Source organism: Protopterus annectens, chromosome 1.part0, assembly GCF_019279795.1.
Source record: "Protopterus annectens isolate FY-2018-M chromosome 1.part0, PAN1.0, whole genome shotgun sequence".
In the NCBI taxonomy this organism is placed as follows: domain Eukaryota; kingdom Metazoa; phylum Chordata; order Ceratodontiformes; family Protopteridae; genus Protopterus; species Protopterus annectens.
The window spans coordinates 173,191,976-173,218,755 of NC_056725.1; the positions used below are offsets into that span (position 1 = coordinate 173,191,976).

At 38.5% G+C, this 26,780-nt stretch overlaps 1 protein-coding gene across 1 annotated transcript in view; it reads right to left on the minus strand.

Moving 5' to 3' along the window:
- LOC122795996 overlaps positions 1–26,780 on the minus strand; it is a 928,531-nt gene that overhangs the window by 640,729 nt on the left and 261,022 nt on the right. The window contains exons 2-3 of the mRNA XM_044064748.1: positions 18,882–18,938; positions 10,758–11,483 (exon numbers count right to left, since the gene is read on the minus strand). Of these exons, the coding sequence (XP_043920683.1) occupies positions 10,758–11,483; positions 18,882–18,938 (783 nt within the window). The remainder of the gene's footprint in view (positions 1–10,757; positions 11,484–18,881; positions 18,939–26,780) is intronic.

The window sequence follows — 26,780 nt, forward strand, 5'->3', positions numbered from 1 at the left end:
TGAAGCCTTTCTATACTGTTTAGAGTATTCCATCTCTATAATACTTCTTCTAAGGGATTATACTTTTTCAAGATCTTTCAGGTGAGATCTTCCAGGTAGCTTATTCAATGGTTACATGTACCATTGTCTTCAATGATGGGTCAAATCAGTGAGACATAAAATGATACAATGATAGCGCTTGAATGATTCCATGCTGTTTATAATTAGATGAGGTAGGGAATATATTTTCCTGACTTTGGTAGATACATACTCATCAAAATTCAAATTGTTTTCAACCATTATTGATCATGGCCTTTAGTGATGGTGTTATTTTTATCATTTGACTATTTTCTGCCTGTAGCTAAAGCGAGGGCATAACAATCTGAGGTATTATAGGTTCATAGGTGTTTACTAGGCTAATGACCACAAGGGCCTTTTTAAGCCTAGCCATGCATCCCAAATCTCTGACAAGCTTTATATGTTAGTCTGACAAGTTCTTCTGCCCTTGATAAGTGTAAGCATGGGCCTGGGAGATGAACCAGTTAGAGGTTACCTATATCCATTAGAGACATGGGTGCCAAACCGGGGATGAATTTCCGGTTTCCCATACAATTGTCCAAGTTGCACTTGAATTGGGTTAGGGAGGAACTCTGCTTCACATGGATTGGGAGCCTGTTCCATAGATGGGTTAGTCTCTGGGATACATACCTATCTCTTCATCAGGTCCTATTTATATCACAGGCAAGGTTTAAGTCTTTAGAATGGGTAATTCTGGTGCTGTTTTTTTGTGGATATGTGGTAGATCCATCAGAGTAGGGACTGACAATGCCCTGTATGCCAGGCATAGATCTCCCCCCTCAAAAGCCTGTAGGAGACAAAATACAGGGATAGGGCCTTGAGGCGGTCTACATAGGACATTTTACTTATGCTCTGTATTCTTTTAGTGAGGAACCTCTGTGGGCATTCTAATTGTTGGATATGCCTGGTTAGGTACATACCAAAGGGGGCAGTTTACTCAATGGTAGGTTCAATCCTGACCTCCGGCCAATGCCTATAAGGAGTTTGCATGTTCTCCTTTGATCTCTGTGAGGTTCCTCCCACCTCTTAAAACATACTGAGTGTTTCCACTTCTAACGCATCCAAGAATGGAGCTCTGGGCAGCAGCACAAACTCTAGATGGTACCATATAGGAGGAAGAGTTATATATACCAACTGCTTTGGACACCAGCTGTGATGCAGATTGCCTCATGATAGGAGAACACAGATCACAGACCAAGTGCCGTGTTAGAGCTAGCCATTCAGTGAGGTACAAATCAGCTCTAGTTGATTTGGTCATGTTCACTAATGTCACCAAAAATGGGCATGGGTATTTGCTGGTGAAAAGTGGACTCATGACCCAACCTACTGTGACCTGTGCCAGGGACCCATGCAAATGGTAGGAGGGATGTATATGGCCCTGTTGCTGCCCTGGTTACATAGGCTACTAGCTGACCTGTGTCCAGTTGCCTAGCTTGGGTTACCTGGAAAAGCTCTCTTGAGCAAAACCTGAACATAAAAACAGTCAACCTGCCAAACATGAAGTAAGAATTGCTTCACTCAGTGTATGGTCCCTGACCAGATGCAGCTTGTAAGTGGATGACATGATGACAAGGAGGAAGCTGGACACCCTAAATATCCAGGAGATAGGATGGAAGGGTAGTACAGTAAAGCCACTTGACCTGATCTACTACTCTGAGGGAGGATAGAATAAAAATAGTGTAAAAATTGCGGTGAGGGAGAGGCTTCAGGAAGAAAGAAACCTAGGGTATTCAAACAGGATGACGTGCTGGAGTTCTTCCACATGCAGATCACCATAGACAAAATCATATACCATATCCTAGCTAGCTAAAGGTCACCTTCCATGTCCCAAGAAGCTCACAATGCATACTGGAACCTATTGGATACACAATCCAGCCTAACACCCAAGTCATGGGAGACTATAATTATCCCTCTATAGACTGGAAATATTACACAGCCTCAAATCAACAAGCACAGAAATTCCTGGACTTTGTAAATACAAAAACTCTAGACCAAATAATGAATATGCTCACTAGAGGCTCCAACACACTGGACCTTATGCTCACAAACATGGGAGAACACACCACCTCACCCAATATCTCATCATCCCTGGCATACCTCTCAACAGTCCAGATTTTTGCCTCATATTTTTGGTCTGTTACTCAAAATTTGTGGCTTTCTGGATTTTTGTGGTAAAGCATTAGGACTGACTTCACTAAATAATGACAAGCATTTGAGTTTCAGACTTCATAACCTTCAGAAAATGCATGGTAACACAAGACCTTTTATTCTAGTAACATCCTAAGTTTTGAAAAGCTACAAACAACAAACCAAAGAAAAGTAGGCACTGAAGGCAGTCAGGACCACGAGTCCAACTGCTACCTTAAGCAAACTTCCTCAGAAAAAAACAGTTTTTTAAAAAGTTTTTTAAAACTGTTTTTTTCTGAGGAAGTTTGCTTAAGGAAGCAAACGAAAAGCGCTTCAATTTATTTATTAAATTTTTGTACTAGTCAGTTGGACTCATGTTCCTGACTGCCTTCAACGTCCTATGTTTATAAGAGCAGTATTTTAAATTTGTCCCTATTTTTGGGGCTTTGTCCCCCATTATTTTTGGTTTTGTCCAGATTTTTTTTGCTATGAGATTGAGAGCTATGCTCCCTGGTAAGATCCAGTCATAAAGCTGTCTCCTTAAAAATCAAACTCAACTCTGTAATCCCATTAAAACCAGTAACAGGGACTATCCCAGGACAAATTACCTTTTATTAAGTGATGTTTTATCAAAATTAATTGCCCCTCCAAACCCTAACAATACAGAAATCTATGCTGAACTGCTCTCAGAAACTCTATACAACAATGTCAGTTATCAAAAAGGACATAGGAGACCTTCAGACATTGGATCCATCCCAGTTTGGCTTTGTCAAAGGAGACCATGCATACTGAGCCTTGTGGTCTTCTTTGAAAAGGTCACAAAGGCAATGGATGAGAAGAAAATAGTGCATACTGCCCATCTAGGTCTGGCTAAATAATTTGATACAATACCCACTTGGCATTGTCATCAAACCTATGGAACTAGATATAAACCCCTTAATAACACACAGGATATCTTACTGGCTCACTGATAGGACCTGGGTGGTTAGAATCAGTGAGGACCCCTCCATAAAGAGGCCAATCACCAGTGGAGTCACGAGGACTCTGTGCTAGGCCCACTCCTCTTTAGCATGTGCTTCTCAGATGTCAAACCCAATGCCAAAGGTCTCTGGTTAATGAAGATCAAGCTGATTGCAAACTGGGAGCAGTCACTGAATACCCCCAAAACAAGAACACCATTCAGGAAAGTCTAACACAAACACTTGGTGCCAAAGTCATTGATTAAAACTGAATACCAAGAAATGCATTATAGTACCTTTTGGAAAGTAGGCCACCCAAGTTAGTATGTCATCAATAAACACCCCTAAAAGTTGATTCACTGGTGAGTTATCTGGGAAGTCATGCAGATAATAACTTAGCCTTTGACTAACGTGTCCAAGGTAGTAAGAAAATCCTTCTATATTGGTCAATATTTAAGCAAGGGCATGGCATCTAGGCCACAGAGAGGTCATCATACCACTGTAATCAGTCATTAGACCCATCATAGCATATAATGCCCCCTTCAGTATGTTCCTGACCAGAGTCACATACAGCAACTGGAACATCCACAAAGATTCCTTACAAAAAGTATACAAGGAGAAAACACAATATCCTCTGCTGATTAACTCAAAGCCATGTCTCTTTATTCAGTATCATACAGAGATCTGCCAGGTGATCTTTGTCTGGCATACAAAGCATTCCTGGACCCTGTTTTGATGAACCTTTTGCACGTCTGCAAAACAAACAGCATCAGAACTACTAAATTAAAAGACCTAAATTTTGCTTGCAGCATAAATCAGACATAATGGAAAGACAGATATGTTTCTCAGAGAATTCCCATTCTCTGGAACAGGCTCCCTATCAATGTGAAGCAGAGTTCCTCCCTATCCCTATTAAAGCACAACTTGGACAAATGGACAGGCAGTCAGAAATTCACCTCTGATGGACAAAGGCAGTCAATAAATCACTTCTTATATAAATCATTGTGGGTCACATTTAGATTGCACAACTAGGCTTATAAGGGTCCTAGTGGTCTTTAGCCTAGTATACACCTACATACTTATGAATCTAACACAATGAGGGATGTCATCAAAATTAGTAATAGACTCATGGCAATCAGACTCCGGTCTAAGGACAGGGCACTATTCATAATCATAGCCTACACCCACAGCTGAGTTGTGATAGTGAAGAAAAGAGTACATTCAGACAGCATTTGCAGAACTTACTAGAAAAAGCAGGACAACATGAATTGGTGTTGATAATGGTTGACCTGAATGTACATATCAGGACAGATGGATCCCTATCAGTTGACTGAGTTTTCAGAAACTCAGAATTCATATTGGTAAGATGATATGATCGAATTTCGGAAAACCAGAATGCAGATCGCTGTACAGTGAGGATCGGGAAATTTACTGTTTTCCTCAATGTAATAAGATCTTGGAGGTGGTATATATAATTAGCAGGGGGTGTGGGGGTGCAGGCTCCCCATTGGGGCTGTGGGGGGGGCTTGCCTGACTGCAAAACCATAAAAAAGAGAGATTTTGTGGGGGGGGGGTTGCTTTTTTATTCAATGTTCGAGTTTTATTTCAATGGGCATGTTGGTGCACGGAACAGAGGGGATGAGGAAGTGATGAGTAGGTATGGTGTTAAACAAAGGAATGCAGAAGGTCAGATGGTAGTGGATTTTGTGAAAAGGATGGACATGGTTGTGGTGAATACGTATTTTAACAAGAGGGAAGAGCATAGGGTGACATACAAGAGTGGAGGAAGATGCACACAGATGGATTATATCTTATGTAGGAGGGCCAGTTTGAAGGAGATTGGAGACTGTAAAGTGGTGACTGGGGAAAAGTGTAGTTGGGCAGCATAGGATGGTGGTTTGTAGGATGATGTTGGTGATCAAGAAGAGGAGGAGGAGTGGGAGGGCAGCACCAAGGATCAAATGGTGGAAATTGAAAAAGGGTAATTGGGAGGTGGAGTTCAAGGATGAGTTAAGACAGACACTGGGTGGCAGTGAAGAGTTACCAAATATCTGGGTAACTACAGCAGAGCTAGTAAGGGAGACGGCTAGAAAGGTGCTTGGTATGACATCTGGAGAGAGGAAGGATGACAAGGAGACATGGTGGTGGAATGGGGAAGTACAGGAGAGTATACAGAGAAAGAAGCTGGCAAAGAAGAAGTGGGATTGTCAGAGAGATGAAGAAAGAAGACAGGAGTATAAGGAGATGAGGTGCATGGCAAAGAGGGAGGTGGCAAAGGCTAAGGATAAGGCATATGAAGAGTTGTATGAAAGGTTGGACACTAGGGAGGGAGAAAAGGACCTGTACGATTGGCTAGACAGAGGGACCGAGCTAGGAAAGATGTGCAGCAGATAAGGGTGATAAAGGATAATGAGGGAAACATACTCACAAGTGAGGAGAGTGTGTTGAGGAGATGGAAAGAGTACTTTGAGGGGTTGATGAATGAAGAGAATGAGAGGGAGAGAAGGTTGGATGATGTGCGGATAGTGAATCATGAAGTACAATGGATTAGCAAGGAGGAAGTTGGGATAGCTATGAAGAGGATGAAGAATGGAAAGGCTGTTGGCCCAGATGACATACCTGTGGAAGCATGGAGGTGTTTAGGTGAAATGGCAGTGGAGTTTTTAACCAGATTGTTTAATGAAATCTTGGAAAGTGAGAGGATGCCTGAGGAATGGAGAAAAAGTGTTTTAGTACCAATTTTTAAGAATAAGGGTGATGTGAAGAGCTGTAGTAACTACAGATGGATTAAATTGATCAGTCACAGCATGAAGTTATGGGAAAGAGTAGTGGAAACTAGGTTAAGAAGGGACGTGATGATTAATGATCAGCAGTATGGTTTCATGCCGGGAAAAGCACTTCAGGAGTGTCAGAGAAGTATGTAAGAGTGGTACACGACATGTACGAGGGTAGTGTGACAGCGGTGAGGTCTGCGGTGGAAGTGATGGATGCATTTAAGGTGGAAGTGGGGTTACATCAAGGATCAGCTCTGAACCCTTTCTTATTTGCAATGGTGATGGACAGGTTGACAGACGAGATCAGACAGGAGTCCCCGTGGGCTATGATGTTTGCAGATGACATTGTGATCTGTAGTGAGAGTAGGGAACAGGTGGAGGAGACCCTGGAGAGATGGAGATATGCTCTAGAGAGAAGAGGAATGAAGGTCAGCAGGACTAAGACAGAATATATGTGTGTGAATGAGAGGGAGGATAGAGGAATGGTGAGGATGCAAGGAGTAGAGGTGGCGAAGGTGGATGAGTTTAAATACTTGTGATCAATAGTTCAGAGTAACGGTGAGTGTGGAAGAGAGGTGAAGAAGAGAGTATATTCAGGATGGAGTGGGTGGAGAAGAGTGTTAGGAGTGATTTGTGACAGACGAGTACCAGTAAGAGTGAAAGGGAAGGTCTACAAGAGGGTAGTGAAACCAGCTATGTTATATGGGTTGGAGACGGTGGCATTGACAAAAAGGCAGAAATTTGAGCTGGATGTGGCAGTGTTAAAGATGTTAAGATTTGCACTGGGTGTGATGAGGGTGGACAGTATTAGGAATAAGTATATTAGAGGGTCAGCCCAGGTTGGAAGGTTTGGAGACAAAGCTAGAGAGGCAAGATTACATTGGTTTGGACATGTTCTGAGAAGGGATGCAGAGTATATTGGGAAAAAGATGCTAAGGATGAAGCTACCAAGTAACAGGAAAAGAGGAAGTTCTAAGATAAGGTTTGTGGATGTGGTGAGAGAGGACATGCAGGTGGTTGGTGTGACAGTGCAAGATGCAGAGAACAAGAAGAAATGGAAACAGATGATCTGCTGTGGCGACCCCTAACGGGAACAGCCGAAAGAAGATGATGTTTCAATGTTTGAGTTTTCAGAAATTCGATCATATCTTCAAGCCGATATGAATTTCAAGTTTCTGAAAACTCCATCAACTGACATAGATCCAGACAGGCAGAACAGGATATGAGGACTGCATGGGTCCACATGTGTGGGTTAATAAAAATAAAGAAGGAGAGGCCATTCTAGATTTTTGTCTGGCAGATGGCTTGATGGTGGCCAACACATGGTTCTGCAAGAGAGACAGTCATAAGATCACATATACAGGTGGCAACATGAAACTTAGGTAGACTTCCTCTAGTAAGGAAAGGGCACGGAGGTAGGATCAGTGATTGCAAAACATTCCCCAGTGAAACAGCCAGCCTACAGCATATACCACTGGTTCCACAATCAGATGCAAGCAGTGGTCAGAGATGGCTCTAAGGTCAACAGAGACCAGGCTGAAGACCTGGTAGTTTACTGGAGAGAAGGTATAACAGTTCAAGGAATTACTCAGGATTCTAGCACCTCAAGAAGAGGAGGAAATAAGTGGAGTTGAAGAAGAACGGCAGCCATGTTTCGAAATAAGGTACATAAGGACAGCTGGGGATGGATTGCAGAATCCAGGAAATCATCAAAAGAAAAAAGGAGTGCAGATAAAAGATGGAGAAAGGAAAGGTGGACCAGACTAAAAATAAATATTGGCTGGTTAACAAAGACTCTAAGACAAGAGTTGCAATAGCAAAGAAATAGGCATCAGAGACACTCTACCAGCTCCTGAAAAATGACTCTGTAGATGGCACAAAGAAAGTCTATCAGGTTGCAAGGCAAAGAGAAAAGATAAAGAAGATAGTCAGACACCATTCACAAAGGATGCCAGCAGCAACCTACTCATCAGCCCACAGAACATTAAAGGCAGATGGAAGGAGTACTTCCAACACCTACTGAATGAAGAAAACCCCACAAAAGCTGTACTGCCCCAGACACAGCCTATGATGAAAGAAGAGAAGGAGCCCACCCTAAAAGTAAGAACAGCACTAAGGAAAATGGAAGTCAGGGAAAACAGCAGGCTCAGATGAGGTCACAGCAGATATGATCAAGATGTTGGGTAAGTTGGGGAGACACAGTGCCTGAGGGTACTCATAGCAGTATGGAGAGAAAGGCATATCCCAGATGACCCCAGAATAAACATACTAGTGCCAGTGTGCAAGAACAAAGCATACAGTACAAAGATATCAAACTCCTGTCACACTGCATGAAAGTTCTGGAGAGGGTGCATGCTAAACATATATCCAAAGTAGTAAAATGTAAGGTGGGAGATAAGCGGTTTGGATTCAGATCAGGATGCAGTACAACCGACCCAGTGTTTGCAGTGAGACAGAGAATTGAGAAGAAGCTAGAAATGAGGAAAGACTCCAACTGGGCATTCTTATATTTGGAAAAAGCATATGATAAGGTCCCAAAAAAAGATGATTTGGACAGTCCTTCATTGGTTCAAAGTCCCCAAAACATTGGTAGAATGAGTGCAGGCTATATAGAAGGACTCAATGACTCAACTATGAACAGTGTTCGGTTTCACAGAGAGATTCTCAGTGGGTGTGGGTGTGCATCAGGGTTCAGCTCTGAGCCCAGTGTTGTTCTCACTGGTGAAGGACTACATCAGCTTACAGAATGGAGGGGACCGATCAATAAACTTGCTGTATGCAGATGATGTGGTATTACAGGCACACTCTGAGCAAGAACCTCAGCAAAGGATAAGGGAATGGAATGCAAAACTGAAGGCACATGTGATGAAATAGAGTACAGATAAGATGGTTGTCATGGCAACAAATGGGAGAAATCAGAAGAAGCTGATACATGAGATAGAAAGGAAAACGGGAACAAGTTAACAGCTTCAAGTACCTGGTAGGGGTGGTTGAGGAGAGGATAAGGGAAGTCTAAATGAGAAAGTCAAAGCTAGAATCAGAGGGGCAGCAGACAACTGGCACAGTGCCAGGTGTAGTGTATCACACAAGAATGTCAAAGAAGCTGAAAAGTAAGTTGTACAACACATTGTTGTGACCAGTACTGCTGTGTGGTACAGAAACCTGGGCAGTAAAGGCAGAGCAGATGAGGAAGCTAGAGGTGATGGAGATGAAGTGCCTGAGATGGATGGTAGGGTGCACACTGTGGGACAGATGAAGAAATGAGGACATCAGAACAGAAGCCAAAGTAGCACCAATTGCAGAGAGGATCAAACAGAACAGATTACAGTGGTTCAGGCACATGTGCAGGAAAGCAGAAGACAACCTGATGAAGAAGATTTGGGACAGACAGGAAAAGGTAAGAGGAAACGAAGGTATCCAGCAATGAGGTGGATGGATTGTTTGAGAGAAGACCTGCAACAGTCAGGTACGACTGTCAAAGAAGGTAGGAAAGTGGCACTGATTTGAGAGAGATGGTGACAGGTGACATGACAGATGATGATTATGATGATGATGTTGACGTCTGTGATTCTTGAACTAAGAAGGTGACAGGTATGCAGTTCACCTTGGAAAAATTCGGCATCTTTTACTGACATCATTATGTTACCTAGTTTGCAATTACCAACATATGTGGTAATCCACAGCCCATTTCACAACTTTACATGTGAGAAAAATAGCCCAAAAAGAAGTGAATGCAGTACAGAGCACTGTGGGTCACTACTGGTATTTCCTTCTAGGACAGATAGGTATCCTTCCACCTTAATTTGTTTGTGGCTTATTGCTTAACCAGTGCCTTATCCATTAAATTATGCATGAATTGGCATGTAATGCTATTACTTTGGTAGATATTCCCTTATGTGTAAAAAGCAGCAGTGGCATGCATCATCAGATTTTTGTCATGTGTTCCTGTTACCTCATCAAAGAGCCATAATATTCAAAACAAAAGATCTTCCCTTAACAAACCCATACCGTTTCATGTCTAACAGGAGGTTCCCAGTGTTATTCTGGATCAGTTCTTTTATGCCTCTGTCTGTGATATTGAGTAGTCTTTGATTGCTGATAGGGCTAGATAGCTGGTAGTTTAGCTGAGACAGTTAAACCTTCATGCTGTTACTGTAGTTCACCCTGTAGTCTCGGGCTTTATTCCTCCAATTTCCACTTGTAAACTGCTCTTAATCAGACAGTCTCTTAATCAGACAGTGCTCCCAGGTCACAGCTTGTGTCAAGTGGGAACACCCATTAACCGATAAATAGCAATAAACATCTGAGCATTAGAGATGAGAAGATGAAGTAGCATATCACATTATATACAGCTGATGTCCCTGTATGTCCTCACTGAGTTAGGAGACATGATCAGTCATCATACAGATGAAGCTTGTGACTGCATATCCTCTGTTCTGGTACTCCATTCCCCGAACTCTTAGCTAAGAGTGGCTCATACATTTTATTTCCAAGGAACTCAGGAAAGTGGCTCAGTGTTTCATCTGAGGCAGTGTAGAAAGGACTAATTAACTGACCCAAGGAAGTGGTCAGAAAGGAGCCATGGAAAACTGATAAGTGAGAAATGAAGAGAAGCATACTGCTGTAATCATGTGGTCTTACAAAAATAAATGCACAGAAATGTGACTCAGTAATGGAATGGAAATGATTAAGTTAAACAAGCAGCCATTTTGAGCTTGACATTTGTGACATAAAATGGAATATATAATCTAGCAGTCTGGTTTGTATTTTATTATTCATTTGTCAGATGCAGCCATGGCAATGACATCACAAGTCATGAAAGAAACACTACAAAACTTACCAGTAATGACATCACTCGGTGCATCTTGATTGCTTTTTGACTTGTCTCCTGAGTCTGCAAGGGGTAAGTGAATAGGAGTGATTCTACAAAGACTTACGGTCTCCTCTATGCTTTGAGGAGGAGTTTCTGTTCCAGGAAAAACCTCTGAACATACAGGATGGATTTCAGTAACTGTTATTCCACTGTCCTTCTCAAATGGACTCCCACCTTTTGTCTCTCGCCAGGTATGTTTTAAGTACTGACTGTATTCCTTGATTTTTACATCATCTGCTGCTAATTCACTTTGGGGGCATTCAGGTTCATCTATAAAACAAATTGTAGGGTCCCAGCCACTTAAAGAGTGCTGCTCCTCAGATCCCAAATTGTCAAGATAGAATTGATTGTCTGCATCAAAACCATGAAACTGGTGCAATGTGAAAGAAGTGTTCTCACTGAGTTCTGATATAAATGTTTCGGTAGTTTCAGTTCGCATTAATCCTGAGGACTTATGCCTTCTTTGTCTTCTGACCCTGTTTTCCCTGTCAGAATGAGCAAGTTCACCAGAAAAAGAGTCTCTCCTGTGTCCCATATTAACATCACCTTCTGTACTTCCTGAGAAGGTGATGTAGGAAAACGTCAACTCACAGGAACTTTGCTGAGGAGTTCCCCAGTCCACTGATGTTTCCTCTTCATCATCAGAAAATTCTCTTGCAGTATGGAGGTCAGGAAAATCAGACTCATTTCCACCTAAGAAAATTAAACAATAATCATTAAACAATTTAATTATTTCTATATATATTTCTATTAGTGAGTTCAACATTAACTATCAGTTATTAAAAGGAACCCCACCCCTGTCTAAGTTATATAATTATCTATTGTTTCAAGCTTACACAAATGTTTTGCCATTTTTCTGTGGGCTCAAACTTCTTGGTTGAAGGATTTTGACATTTTAGATAAAAAAAAAAACATAAAGCTATTGCCTAGCTGCAGCATGTTTATGGACTGAGTCAGTGCTGAATTTCAGCAGCAGATATGTGCTTGTCTGAAAATGTAATGACTCCTCCTTCTAGAGTAATGAGGAAATAATGGAATATAGCAATACAAGGTTCTTTATTGAGACCAACAATGAAGGGGATAGGTGATTTTAGTAGAAAACTTCCGGTGATAAATGTCACTAAGTGGAACAACTGAAACCAAATCAACTATAACTGAACCAAACTAAACAAAGCCACACATGTATCTTTCCCTATTGTCAGCATACAATAAAATATCATCATCATATATCATTACAGCTGGAAACTTTAGTATTACTTCTAGCATACTATAATTAAGTTTATTTATGGTATAATATTTCCATAACTCAAATAATACCATACTCAGTGTTCAGCCTTATCTGTTTCCTTTGAACACATTTACTCTGTTACCTATGTACCCATTAAAAACTGGCTTAATATAAGAATTCCCATTTACCTCCCCAGTCCATTTGGTAATTTTTTTTCCCAATCACAGTGCTACTATGTTTTTGTTTATGAAGCCCCAAATCATAATATTTTTTATATCTGTTTTCCACAGTAACCCTACTTCCTCTCTTGAATATAAACATCTCATGAATTCCTTGACTATCCTTAATTCTCTTTTGCTCATAAACTCTGCATTGTTCCCTGTATTTTCCCTGGCATATGCTTTTGTGATTGAGCCTTTATCTTTTGTTGAATCATATATGCAGGTAACTTATAATCACAACTGAGTAATGAAAGTGGCCTCCAGCTATCAAGACTTCCTTTTCCTCCCTTTCCATGTTAATCCATAAGGAATCACAACATTTCTTGTATAATGAAAGAGGTGCACCCCCATCATCCATTCATGATATAAACATATCAGCCCTTTACTTCAAATGTTTTGAAGTAAATATACAAAATACTATTCTTACATGGTGATTATCAACTTCTTTCTTTTCAAAAGCTAATTTCAGCCCTAGAACTAAGACTTCTTGCAGAGCATTGATATTCAAACCCCAGTTATATAATCCCAAATCTATATCCTCTTTTTCTTCCAGTTTACTAAATTTCCTATTATAACATATATTCTATTATAACTCTTCTTTTTGCAAAATTTCAGGCATATCACTAACGATTTAGCTTCTACATTTAATATTCCTAATAAAAACCTTTCTTTCTATTTTTAATTCTACTGGAAGAATATTTTCTGCTTTCCTATGCTTTATATATTTCATTTGTCACAACACGTGTTGGACTTTGCTGTTATCAGATCTTTATATTTCTTTTTCTGTCTTTTTAATATCCCTCCCTGTATACCTTCTGTGTGTTGAGCTATTTGATTAATAATGCTGTAATTTCACTGTTTTTCCTCTAGAAAATCTCTATTTATATTTTAATAATAATTTCATTGTCAACCAAGTCCACCAATTATTTCAATTTGCGCAAACAAAATCTCAAACCCAAATGATCCTGCTAAATCCTATCCAAAAAGGGTCTCATTTCATATTTCTTAAACAGATTGTTGTGCATTCTACAAATGCTAAATTATTTTTGAATATACACATTGTTACTTCTGGATGTGCCAATAATTGTTTGTGATCTGAAAAACTGGCTCCCACAACTTGACCACCAATTTCAAATAACAATTTACTGGAGATATAAGCTATCCTAGTAGAAATAGTTCTGTAATATGTACTCCACTTGGTCTTCTTGAACAGAAATAATATAATTAGATTAGATTCTTATGCTTTCATTAAAACTGCATCCTTCATATTCTTTCTTTTCATTTCCTATATTTTTAATAAATTTAAGTAAATAATCTCCACTCCAAATAATTATACTATTTGTATTTAGCCATATATGTAAACCTTCCCATATTTGCTTTCATTTAATATATGAACCAGAAAGGCGTTCCGTATGACTGTAGACAACAAACCCAAATGTTTAAGAATGCTAAATCCATGGACTCTGAGACGCCAGTAGTTCACCGATAAAGAACAAACCGTTGGTAGTTGGACTATGCTGCAACTGTATAAATGCACACCAACCACTTGGTTAACATTAAAATCTACCATTTAATAAAATAAGCTGTTAAACGCTTTCACGTGCCTAGATATGGGCTTCATCAGAACATCTTTAAAATGAAACTGTTGCAATTTAAATACAGCTTTTGGCGCCAATACTAAATGAATTTAAAGTAACATGTACCCCCAGCAATTCCATACATAAAATAAATCATTCATACGTTTGGTACAAATTTCTTAACAAACATCCTCATTACTCATCAAAAATGTATGCAAAATATTAAAATATAAAAATATAACAATATTTGAATATGTGTAAATGAACATTTAAAAACTTTTGACCCCTTGAAGAATGTAACTGCTTGTTGTTACTATATGGTGACATCTGTAAACAAAGACAATCGTCCTTTAAACTATGAGACTAAATATTTTTTCTCTATAACTAATGCAAAAAGTTTTGTATATGGCATCTGTCCAGAAGGCTCACAAAACTGCAATTAACGAAGCTGTGACAGATGATGTAGTACCTAGGTAATAGATAAAAGTGGTTTGATAGTAACATAATCATTAAGCCCTGGTGGTGTGGAGGCATCAGTAAATAGCTGCCACCATAATTCTTTATAAGACAGGTATCAAGGCTATTTTGTTTTTTAAGGCACTTTTATCTATTACCTAGGTACTACATCATCTGTCACAACTTCGTTAATTGAAGTTTTGTGAGCCTTATGGACAGATGCCATATACAAAACTTTTTGCATTAGTTATAGAGAAAAAATATTTAGTCTCATAGTTTAAAGGACGATTGTCTTTGTTTACAGATGTCACCATATAGTAACAACAGGCAGTAACATTCTTCAAGGGATCAAAAGTTTTTAAATGTTCATTTACACATATTCAAATATTGTTATATTTTTATATTTTAATATTTTGCATACATTTTTGATGAGTAATGAGGGTGTTCATTAAGAAATTTGTACCAAACATATGAATGATTTATTTTATGCATGGAATTGTTGGGGGTACATGTTACTTTAAATTAATTTAGTATTGGCGCCAAAAGCTGTATTTAAATTGCAACAGTTTCACTTTAAAGATGTTCTGATGAAGCCTGTATCTATGTGGGTGAAAGCGCCTAACAACTTATTTTATTAAATGGTAGATTTTAATGTTAACCGAGTGGTTGGTGTGCATTTAATATATGAAGTATAAGCATATACATTAATTATACGCCAAATATGACCCTCATACTCCACATCCTATAATTAACATCCTACCAGGTTCTGCAGTATTACTTGTAACGCTTTAATATCATTGTTCAAAATAAAGGCACTACTCATAAACAGGTGTCAGTAATAAATGTATACCAACTTTTGCTTCTCAAAAAACCTTCCAAAAAGTTTGTTCTCTCTCATACATTTACTATGCTGAAGCAAACAGATATCAGTATGCAAATGTAATCAATTTACCTATTCCCCTTCTCATAGTATTAGTAATCCAATTATTCACATTATGAGCTGAAATGCTCATGGCTTACGTCTTTCGCTCTTTCTTTAAACTTACTTTAAACCTTTTTCTTTTCATTTACCATCATTAGATTTGTTTGCCTTCTTCCCCACTTTCACTACCTTTACTGTGATTGTCTGAAGCAACAGATAATAAAAACTAACAATTAGAAGTCAAAACAGGCATCTTGGCATGAATCCACCCCCCCCCATCCCTAGGTTAAGTGGTATTACCCTGATAAAACACATCCTTAGGTGGATCCAGCTCTTCTCTTTGTTTTACAATGTCACCATTCCCTACAATATCATTTTGGCAATCCACTCAGAAATGGTATTTGCACCTTCAATATTATGACCAGTTTATACATATTCAGAAAGCATTAAAATCTGGGAAATTTTGCCAAAATATTTTACTTTACCAAACAGAAAATAATGTTTTAGCTACTCAGTGCATCAAGCAACACATCTTATGCTATTAACATGTAACTGATTATCAACATGTTTTAAATAACGGTCTATTACAAATAGAGCCACAAACACCTCCCATTTCCCAGTCCATAAATGAGAAGCATATTTTATTTTCTGCAACTTTTGCACAACCTCACTATGACATTACTTTTCCATACTTAATGACTCATTCTAATAAGAAGACATTTCTGGACCACATGTAAACTTCACCTTCTATGTATGTAGAAATCATACAGCACAAAATGTATTTTTCAGTTCAGATTTCATTACTATTGTCTGATGTACAGTTTCTGTTTTTAAATTTAAATCATAATTATTTCTCCATTGATATACACTAGTGCTCTTACTTGGAGAATCAATATCCCAAATGAAACAATTACAACTGTCCAAAATCAGTATCAGTTCACTGAAGCCCCCTCCTGAATAAAACAATTTTAGAGCAAAAATTACTACTCCCGTAATGTCTCTCAGCCTTGAATCCTTTCTCTTTCTGCTTCTGTTCTGTCTGTTGTACACTACATCCACAATGGAGTGTCTGTCCTGAGTTCCTGCTGTTATAACTTACTCACTCTGAAGATCACTGGAAATTATCGCTGTCAGATATTTATCATGTGAAAATCAAATGTGATTTGATTAGCAGCTCATAAGCTTTCTCCATGCTACAAGTCGTATTAACTCCTGGTGCTACATAATTGTCTAACTAAATATTAAGGCAGAATGCATCATCCTGTCTGTCACTGATTCAAGCTGCTCTGTGCTGTGTAAAATTGTTTTCAATGATTTTAAGCCTTTCCAACATCCTAAAGTTCCAAACAATGCATCTGTTAAACAACAATGACTAGCTATGATGCCCTTCTTATAGACAACATGTATAAGAATTTGTCCAGTATAACAAAATAGTCCCCACAGACTTTACTGTGATCATTGTCTTGCCTACATATTTTACATGTCACCAAGCTCTTACAATGTGCTGCAATGTATACAACAGAAAATGCCCTCTTCATTGTATGAACAGGTGCTTGTTAAGCAATGAATGTGCACTCTGATTGACTGAGAGAATGAATAGGTTCTGTAGGAGGACAACTGCAGTCTTAGGGGAGGTCCAAGGAAGTCAGGAAGTGCTAAGTATGAAATGTGGACTTTAAGATACGTTTTGTTATGTGTGAGAGTAGCCCCAAAGCATCATAACTAACCCAATTACTTTATTAAAAGAAAAAAAAACAGTCTTAGGATCATAAAATGTGCAGCAGGCATTAAGGGATAATATTCTCAAAGTAATAAAGGCTAACAAATATTGAACAAATAAGTTTTATTAGCAATCCATGTGTCTAACCTTGATTTCAATGTGCAAAATGTGACTGACAGTATTATTACATTTGGCAAACTATTGCATAGATAGAATATTAACATTTCAGACTGACCTATTTTTAATGTATTATTTATAAAGAAAAGCTTAACTTGATATAACATTGGTAATAACTTGTACTATCACTTAACAGCTGAAGATTCAGAAGGGCCACTAAAGCATCAGTAATGAATGTCTTGTAAGCTTGACATAATCTACCCCTTATAAAATAGATATATAATTATAAATTAATATAGTAATTAACACTGCTTTGTGAACCATGCAAGTTTTGCAGTTCTCTTACCTTCCTCTTTACTGATTCCAGTTCCTTAACATAACATGCAGTAAGATGGTGGACTCCTGTTTTTTTTTTTTTTTTTGACTGTTGAGGTTACAGGACACATACTGTTCATCAGTTAAGGATGTTGTCAAAGGGGAATCAGCATGTGTACTTCATGTCTTCAGTCAAAAAGGATCAGCAAATAAGGTAGCCCCACTGGGAGCTAGACTCAGCTCAAGGAAACCACAGAGACTTTTATTTAATAAACCACAAGCTTTCGCACTTGGAGCTTCTTCAAGCATGTCTAAAACATCAGTAAGGTGTAGGTGATTAAATAATGGTGTAAATAATCACATGATTAACAGCACATGTCTAACAACACTTCACGTCTTGAGGCTGAGGCCCATAATAATGCCTGATGTGTAATCACCTCTCAGTCTAGTAATCCATTTATGCTTTATTTATATCACTACATCTGTACTCATGGCACACTTGAAATATATCATGAAATGTTTTTATCTGATTTGGTATTACTAGTACAGTAAATTGATTTACTGGCTGTACAATGGCTTGGTAAAGACAGGAACCTGTAAAACAGACAACTGTCCAACCATCACAGTAAGATCAGTTTCTGGTATGCCAATAAAAGAAGTACCAATGCCTGGTAAATTAGTACTAGTGGAAGAGACCCTGAAGTAGCCAATACCAGCTGAAGATGGAGGTCAGACTGCTTTGAGCTTGTAGCATCACCTACTGCTGAGTATTTGTCCTCTTTCAGCATGCAGTTGTAGATCATCCCTCAGTTGCTGGTGACATCAGAAGGTAGGTAGCCTGGAGATGGTACGTGTGTACAGGAAGATAAGGTGTAAGTCTAACAAAGTGCTAAAGGGGCCCTGCCTGCTTGCACATGGAGGTCCCATAGGCCAGTTAAGGAAGCCTGATCTTTAGAAACAAGCTGTGTGTATGGAAGTGAAGGAGACTCACATTCTGAAGTATTCTACCAGCCCTCTCAAGGTGACAGGCCACTCTTCCATTCTTGGGAGTGTTGAAGCTGCGGCCCACTTCTAACACTTCTTCCACAGGAATCCCTGAAGCAGTTCCAGTCTCACTCTGGAAAGATGGATGAATGAAGTTCTCTGGAGTTTAGTAAGAAGTTGTCATGATACAGTATGACAGCATAGCACAGACAGAGCTAACATTTATACAGATAGGAAGAAGTTGTGTGGACTGAAAAACTGAAAATCTGAATTAAAGAGGAAACTTATGATAATCATTGTTTTATTTGGATTAGTATGTGAGCATTTCTGACAGTACATAAAGTTTTAAGACCATTGTCACTGCTATAGTGTTTGACTTTCAGCAGTACACTGTAAATTGTATATAGTACAGTGAAAAATAATTCAGAGAGTGTAAAAAAGTCCTTAGTTTTGTTACTTCTAAGCACACTGAATACTATATTATGTTAACTATGAAACACACTGAAAACACCTGCAAAATAAGCAAGATAACTTTACTCAAATTAACTTACCTTCAGTACTTGAAGGGGTAGAATCTGGAGTTGTGGAGACAGTTGAGGGAGATTCTTCTAGGAAGAAAGCAAACATTTGTTACATGACACAATCACTTATAAAAATCCCTGTTTGCTCCATAACACCTAAGACAATTTTTGTGAGTAATGGTCAATAATATATGCTTGTAAACTCTAAACAGCATACAGTTAGTGCTAGAGTACTGCTTCTTAATCAAGATTGCTCGGAATGTTTTAACAGATCTAAACCCCTATAAATGAATTTACATGCAAAGTTCTTATTTTTTGATGTATAATCTATTTGCATTTCAATACAATTTTTTCCTGTTGACAAAGTCCACAAAGCTTCAGTGGAGAAAATGAACTGATCAGACATTAAAGTGGTTGACAAAATCAACAAAATGCATATTTCTAGAGGGCTTCAAACCATCGTGTGTGGCTTCACACCATGTAACTCCCTTACTTATAAATATTAACTCCATGGTCCACAACCATGGAGAAAAAAGGAAACCCCCCCAAAATTTGCAATCACTGCTGCCACACCTACAGAGACTAGACTGGCAATGATTTAGATATAAAATACATTAGTGAGTTGCTGCACAGCAGAATACGATTTAACAAGTTTAATCTCATCCATATTTCACTCAACACAAGTATGAAATCCATCAATAGACTACACAACAAAGTTACATGTAGACGAAACTGTCTGGCATGTAACTCCCAAGTGCTATGAATAAAGCATAGCACTGTGATATTTTGCCCACAAATTCAGGCTTGCAAATCCTAGATTTAGTGGTAATCTTCAAAAAGATAGACCTGTCTAATGGCACAAAATTTAAGTAAGCGTATCCAAAGATCAGTTATCACCATTTGGCACTAGTGTATGAAAACTAAACAAAAAAGTGATCTTCTTTAAGACCCAGCAGTATAATTTCTAATGTGCAGAGGCTAACAGGTATACAATGTTTTAATTTTTGTCAATGGCATCTTTAGCCAATACATGCTCCAAAAGATATGTTTTGTTTCAAAATAGTATCCAGGTATATATTTTGGTTTATTTATTTATTTTATTCATTGACTAACTATGAATGTGAAATGATCATAAATGGGTGATTTTCAGCCATGAGATGGGAAAGGGCAAAAAACTCTTTTATACCAATAACTAAAATCCAGTCAGTTTTATATGCTCTACATAAGAAAATGATGCGATTCTCATTACATCATTATCCAGTACATATTTCTTAACTAAAGTAAACACAGTACTTATGGGAACTAATTACTAGCTGCTATGAGCACTATTGTATGATTTAGATTCACATTAAAACATATGTTTTTTTCCATAGATATTTTATCTGAAATCATTCATAACAGCAATCCATGGTCTTTCTAATAAATCTTCACATTGATCAGGATTTATTATGCATAAAATTTGACAATAAAACAATATACACTAAAATATCAGTTAATCCAAAAAAAGATTGAAAAACAGATACAAAATGCAAAACAAAAATAGATGCAAATAGTTTAGGTTTAACTGAGAAAGGAGAAAATGAAGGAAGGTGTGTGTGTGTGTGTGTGTGTGTGTGTGTGTGTGTGTGTGTGTGTGTGCGCGCGCGTGTGTGTGCGTGCGTGCGTGTGTGCGTGTGTGTGTGTGTGTGTGTTTGAGTGTGTGTGTGTGTGTGTGTGTGTGTGTTGTGTGTGTGTGTGTGTGTCTGTGCTTGCGCATGCATGCACGCATTTTAATAACAGCATAATTTGTGAATAACGCTGCAAAATTCAAATTACAATGCAAGAGATAAGACAAGACAATAGTTACGTTCTGAGAGCTATTCAGAGAACGTAGTAATAGCTGATCTGCTAGGACAGATTTCTGACAGGAATGTTTTCACTGTAAAATATGTATTAGCTTCTGATTAGCTCATTTTTAACTGAGAATGAGTTCCTGCTAAAATTCAGTTTAATACAGCTTCAGATATGCCTGCCTGCCCATGTACTTATTTATTATGCTTTCAGGAATACATTATATATGATGACTCCATTTAACATCAGTCATTCCCCAGACCATATTCCCAAGGATCTGCTATCAGAATAATGGTTGCATGTCACCACAAACATTCTATGGTGACAGCCATACTGTATTCTGCCTGTCATGTCTATGGAAGAAAGTATGAATGTTAAAGTCATGCATAGATTAGCCACAAAAATAAATAAATAAATAAATAAAATAAAATTTTAGTTTGAAAGATGTCAGGCAGGATTTTGCAATACCAGCTGGCTCCACTTGGAGGCAGAATTAGGAAAATAATCTATGACTGGAATTACGCTATTTACTATTATTTTGGTAGCATTATTGCCTCACAGCAAGAGGTTCTCCCGTTCGATTCTCGGCTCGAGTGTGGGTCGTGCCTTCTGTGTGGAGTCTGCATGTCCTTCCCGTGGTTGGGTGGGTCTTCGAAAGACATGCGTAAATGGGCGTGCCTTCGTTGAAGGTTGAACGTCGAGCTGGCACCTCAGCGTTCGTGAAAATCTATTGCCAATCATTAGCGGACCGGAGTTCCGCTGTGGCGACCCCTAACCGGGAAAAGTCGAAAGACAACAACAACAACTATTATTTTCTGTTTCAGTTCTGTGGCCCTGTACTTCAATACTTTGAATTTAAAGATCACAGCCTCCTAACTTTAGATCAAAGCATATTACTTCTATCAGCAGTTGATTGTACAGACAATACTGAACATCCATACCAGTGACTTTCCACAACACTGATAAGCAAAACCTTCAAGTAGAGCATATAGACATTCAGTACTCTCTGTAAGATTAACTGATATTTGAAGTAAAATGCTTCCTTCTATAGTACCCACCCTTTTGACTTTCATACATAGTTACATGATATGCTGCGAAACCTTGATTAGAAGAATAACTAGCAACCACATCACTAAACACAAAACTCCTAAAAAAAAAAAAAGACAAAACGGCAAAACTACGACTGGAAGCATTGTTTGCAGGTGCCCCCCTGCAATACCCAAACTTACATACATATACTAATTCCATAGTTACTCACAGATGAAGAATAGTGACATACCCCCCCCCCCCCCCAAAAAAAAAAGAACACGCTACCAGTGTTAGAAATTGAATCTGCACTAGTAGTGATTTCCTATGGAAAACAGTAACTGAGACGTCCTGTTCCCCAGTACCTTGTGATTTGGGAGCTCGATGCTCAGGCAGTCTAATTCTGACCACTTGTAGTTATACACATAAATTAATCATTTTTTCAATTTTCTCTTGAACTGAAAATCCATGGACGCATATTATCTTGTACTGTGAGCTGCTAAAATTGGTAGTCATACATTTTTTAAAATAAAATGTCGAGGAAATTCTAAAATGTGGCAGTGTTTCTTGCCTTGCATATGTATTAAAATGACAACTACATAAATGAAACAGTACACTCCAAATCAAAATGTTCTTTAAGGAAACAAGCACCTATCTGTACTGAAATTTGTTAAATCCAAATAAAATGTTTGAAACCACGAGTATCAGTTTGGAATCAGGAACATACTTGGTGAGCCTTATTGCAAAAGAGTTCCTCTCAGTGAGAATCAGGTCAGACTTGCACTGACAGCAACTCTTTGAAATCTGGCCCTGCATGTAAATGATAATACTGGGGCATATGAAAGATTTGTATGTAATATTATTAGCAAGGGGCAGGTATAAAAATGAGAAAGTATAATATACAGTTTAACAATCATAGCTATAACCAGAGCAAGAGCATTCGTCCATCTACCTACTTAACTGAATAAACTACTAGAAACTACAACAAGGCATCTTTGTTCCTTCCACACGGAAGGCATCAGTGAGAGTCTCCTAGACCTGTTAGCTGAAGTGATTTTATCTGGACTAATCCTCTGTCCATTTCCTCTAAGAGTGGGTTAATATAGCAATAACCCACGCCTGGGTGTGGGTAATGCTGGATTTACTGACGGTTGGTCTGGTTTAGTCACGAGGGCGAAGCCCGAGTGGCCAAACAAAGCCAACCGTAGGTAAATCCAGCATTACCCACACCCAAAAGTGGGCTATTGCTATTATACAATGACATTATTTAAGAAAAAAAATAATTACTTTGCTTAAATAATGGCATTGTATAATGCCTCCTTGCTGCCCTTCCGCAGCTGTCTAGTATTCTGTGGCAGTTCTGATGTACTGCACATGCGTATGCCTATGCAGTACATCAGAACTGTGGGCATTAATGGAGAAAGCAAGATCTCTGTTGCTTTTTACAAACTGTTTCGCTATGTTAAATGGGTTTAACATAGTGAGACAGCTTTAAAAAAAGCAACGGAGAATCTCCGTTGCTTTTTTTAAAGCTGTCTCGGTATGTTAAACCCATTTAACATAGCGAGACAGTTTTGAAAAAAGCAACGGGGAAAGCAAGATCTCTGTTGCTTTTTACAAACTGTCTCACTATGTTAAAGGAGTTTAACATAGCGAGACAGCTTTAAAAAAACAACAGAGAATCTCTGTTGCTTTTTTTAAAGCTGTCTCGCTATGTTAAACTCGTTTAACATAGCGAAACAGTATGAAAAAAGAGTTATAGTAATGGAAAACGTCCGGGCGACCGGACCTTTTTCCATTACTATAACTCTGATTTACAACTGCCGCCATTAATATTCAAAAACGTGCACGCTGATTGGTCAGCGTGCACGTTTTTGAATATTAATGGGGGGCAGTTGTATAATAGAACTTAGACTTTTGATGAGGGAGCTTATGAAGAGCACAGTGGAAGAATTGTTAATAAGTCTAAAAGCTGATGAAACATCATGGTCAGATGGGATAAAATAAACCATAAGGAACTGATGCAGAGCTCTACAAATGGTCTTCTCTCCTTACACTGAGTAAGGGAGAGAAATCAGTCTGCAGAGCTGCATGCCAAACATCTCACATAAAGTTATTTTAAAGTTAATTCTTTCTTCTACAAGAGACAAATTTTTAAAATAGTGTTTGGCATGGATACAGGGATGAAAGTTCTTTTCTTTCCAAAATAGCTTGTTTCCTGAAATTTGTACAGGTGCAGCAAATGAGGGCTTATACGTTTATTTATTATACATTTGTTTACTGTGAAGGTCTGGCTGGGACAGAGCCCATTTTCAGTGGAGACTCAGGGAGAAACACTCCCGATGCATGCCTTTGAAATGTGGGAGGACATGCAGACTCAGAACAGATGGCACTCCTCCCAAGAATCAAACCAGAGAACTTCTTTCTGTGAGACACCAACACTAACTGCTACACCACTCTCTATGATGCCCTCCCTGTGAGAGGAATAAAGATGCCTTGTTGCAGTTTCTAGTAGTGATTATCATAAATCATCACTAACAGAAATCGACATACATCCTAGCTAAAAAATTCATTGATAGAATGTATTATTGAAAACAACAAAAAACACAGAAAAAGATACTGATAAAACATATCAACTCTGAGACTGCAGAACAGAGGGGAAAAGGAGAAATGTCCACACCCCATCGCTCATTGATCTTGAGCCAGTGTACTACCCACAAACTAGAACAGCAATAGACAAATTGGGACTTGATAAAATGCCAATGATTACATAAATGTTAGGTAACAAAACTGCAAAATATGTAGGTACATTGCTAACAACCCTCACGTCTTTAGTTCTGGCCAAACAAGGGGCTGGATTCTGTAAAGTTTGCTGAAGCTATTTGTCAACATCACATCATGCCAATGGAAAACTTCAGCAGACCTGCTGCAGACACAATTTCAGCAAATACACTGAAGGCACATGACCTACTTAACCATTTAGTTGTAGGATAATTACAGATTCCACACACGCCTGTCCGATTCCAAAACACATTGTGTGCACCCAAGGCAACTTAAATGCAACAAACTTCCATGCCAGCTCTTCTTCAGTTTCTGTTAAAGCGCACAGTTTCAATAAAAATAAATCTAAACAGGAACCTCTGAGAATGAGAAACTTTAACAGATGTAATAGTCCCCAAAACAGAAATGCTAGTAGGTATCAATTTACCTCTGACTCTGGAATCACTGAAAGTAAGAGTACCCAATCTGTACCCATCTTTAAGTACTATTTGCACCATACATAATTAATGAGGTTCATTAAAATTTTATGTTTTGGAATCTTATTTGCGCACATTCATGTAAATTGGCTACATTCAGTTTAATACCCAAGTACACCACAAAATGTACCCAATAGGTAGTGATAAAGGGTACCACATGTGGCACATGCCTGTTATATTCCAACGATCTGCTAACATGACATAAGAGCAGCTTTTAAATATTGATTTTGCTACATTTATAGATCAGACCATTGTTACCTATGAACTGATTGGGACCTCGGTGAGCATTTTTTTAGTTCTTGCATTTATCTACATTTTCTATTGGAGTATAAAGATTGCTATTTCCAGAAAGCTGAGACATATCCATTCCCCAGATGGACCAAGAAGGAGAATACTCAGATACCCAGATGCTTATGGACTTTGTAGATGTACATCTCTTTTTTCAAAACATAATGATATCATTTTACACATCCACTGTCCTCATGCATCACTGATGCCTAGAGCACCTAAGCCACTAATAACTACGTATTTGTAGCTATCTGTTATATTACAGCAGTATTGCATACTGTAGCAGTATATGTCTGAATAATAACTCATACATAACATAATTTTATTTTATTTATTTAACATTTGTTGACTGGGAAAGTCCAACTAGGTTCCACAGATCCTGTTTTCAGCAGAGGCCCAGGGAGAAATGCTCCAGAAGCATGTCTTTTAGAATGTGGGAGGAAACCAGAGGGAACCCACGCAAATGCAGGGAGAACATGCAAACTCCACACAGAAGGCACCCCAGCCGAGAATCGAACCAGAGATCCTCTTGCTGTGAGGCGACAGCATTAACTGCTGCACCACTGCACTGCCCTAATAACTCATTCCTCATAATAAAGTGAACATTCTTACTACAGTCCCATTTGTTTAAGCCAAAAGGAATGCCTGTATGACTGATTACACATATGTTTTCAGTTATGTGTTGATAGTGGTTATTTCTTTAGCGTATACTGGCCAATAAGTAACTGTGGTGGTGGTGCTGCGGTCGCATTGTCGCCTCACAGTAAGATGTTGTCATGTTCGATTCTCAGCTAAAGCGTCTTCTGTGTGGAGACATGCGTGAATGGGTGTACCTTCATTGAAGGTTGTGCATCAGGGTTGGCAACTCAGCACATAAAAATCTACTGCCAATCATTAGCAGACCAGAGTTCCGCTGTGGCGACCCCTAACCGGGAAAACCAAAAGACACAACAATACTGGCCAATAAGTGTTGGAAGTTTCTGTATCCGTTATCTGCAGGAATACAAATAAACACCAGTAGTACCTGTTTGTTAAAGCAAAAGTCCTTGTTCCCTGTCAGCTTAGCCTGTAAGAAAACAAGCCAGCATGCTTATGTTTTGGCATGCTGTGGGTTCCAATTCACATAGGGGAAACATATCAATAAATTGTTCTTTTGGTTTTTCTTCACACATAGCAGTTATATAGAGAAGAATATTCCACTTATTGATATTAATGTTTATTTTGTGCATGGCTACAAATAACTCAGTTATTCATTGAATTACTATGAATATGCCCGTAATTCATAATGCTCTGTTACCAGCAGCTCTTTAACTCTAGTGTTAATAAAGCTTGTTATAGACTGTTGTTTGTCTGACAAAGTTTTGTGCAATATGGTATTATTTTCAAAAGTGCTATCAAGTTCTGTTTTATCATTAACTATTACATTATCTTCAAGAACCACCTCATCTTTAACTTTTGAGGAAGTGAAATGAGCAGACTTACAGTTGTAATGCAGACCACGGAAGTAGTATATATTTGATTTGTGGTG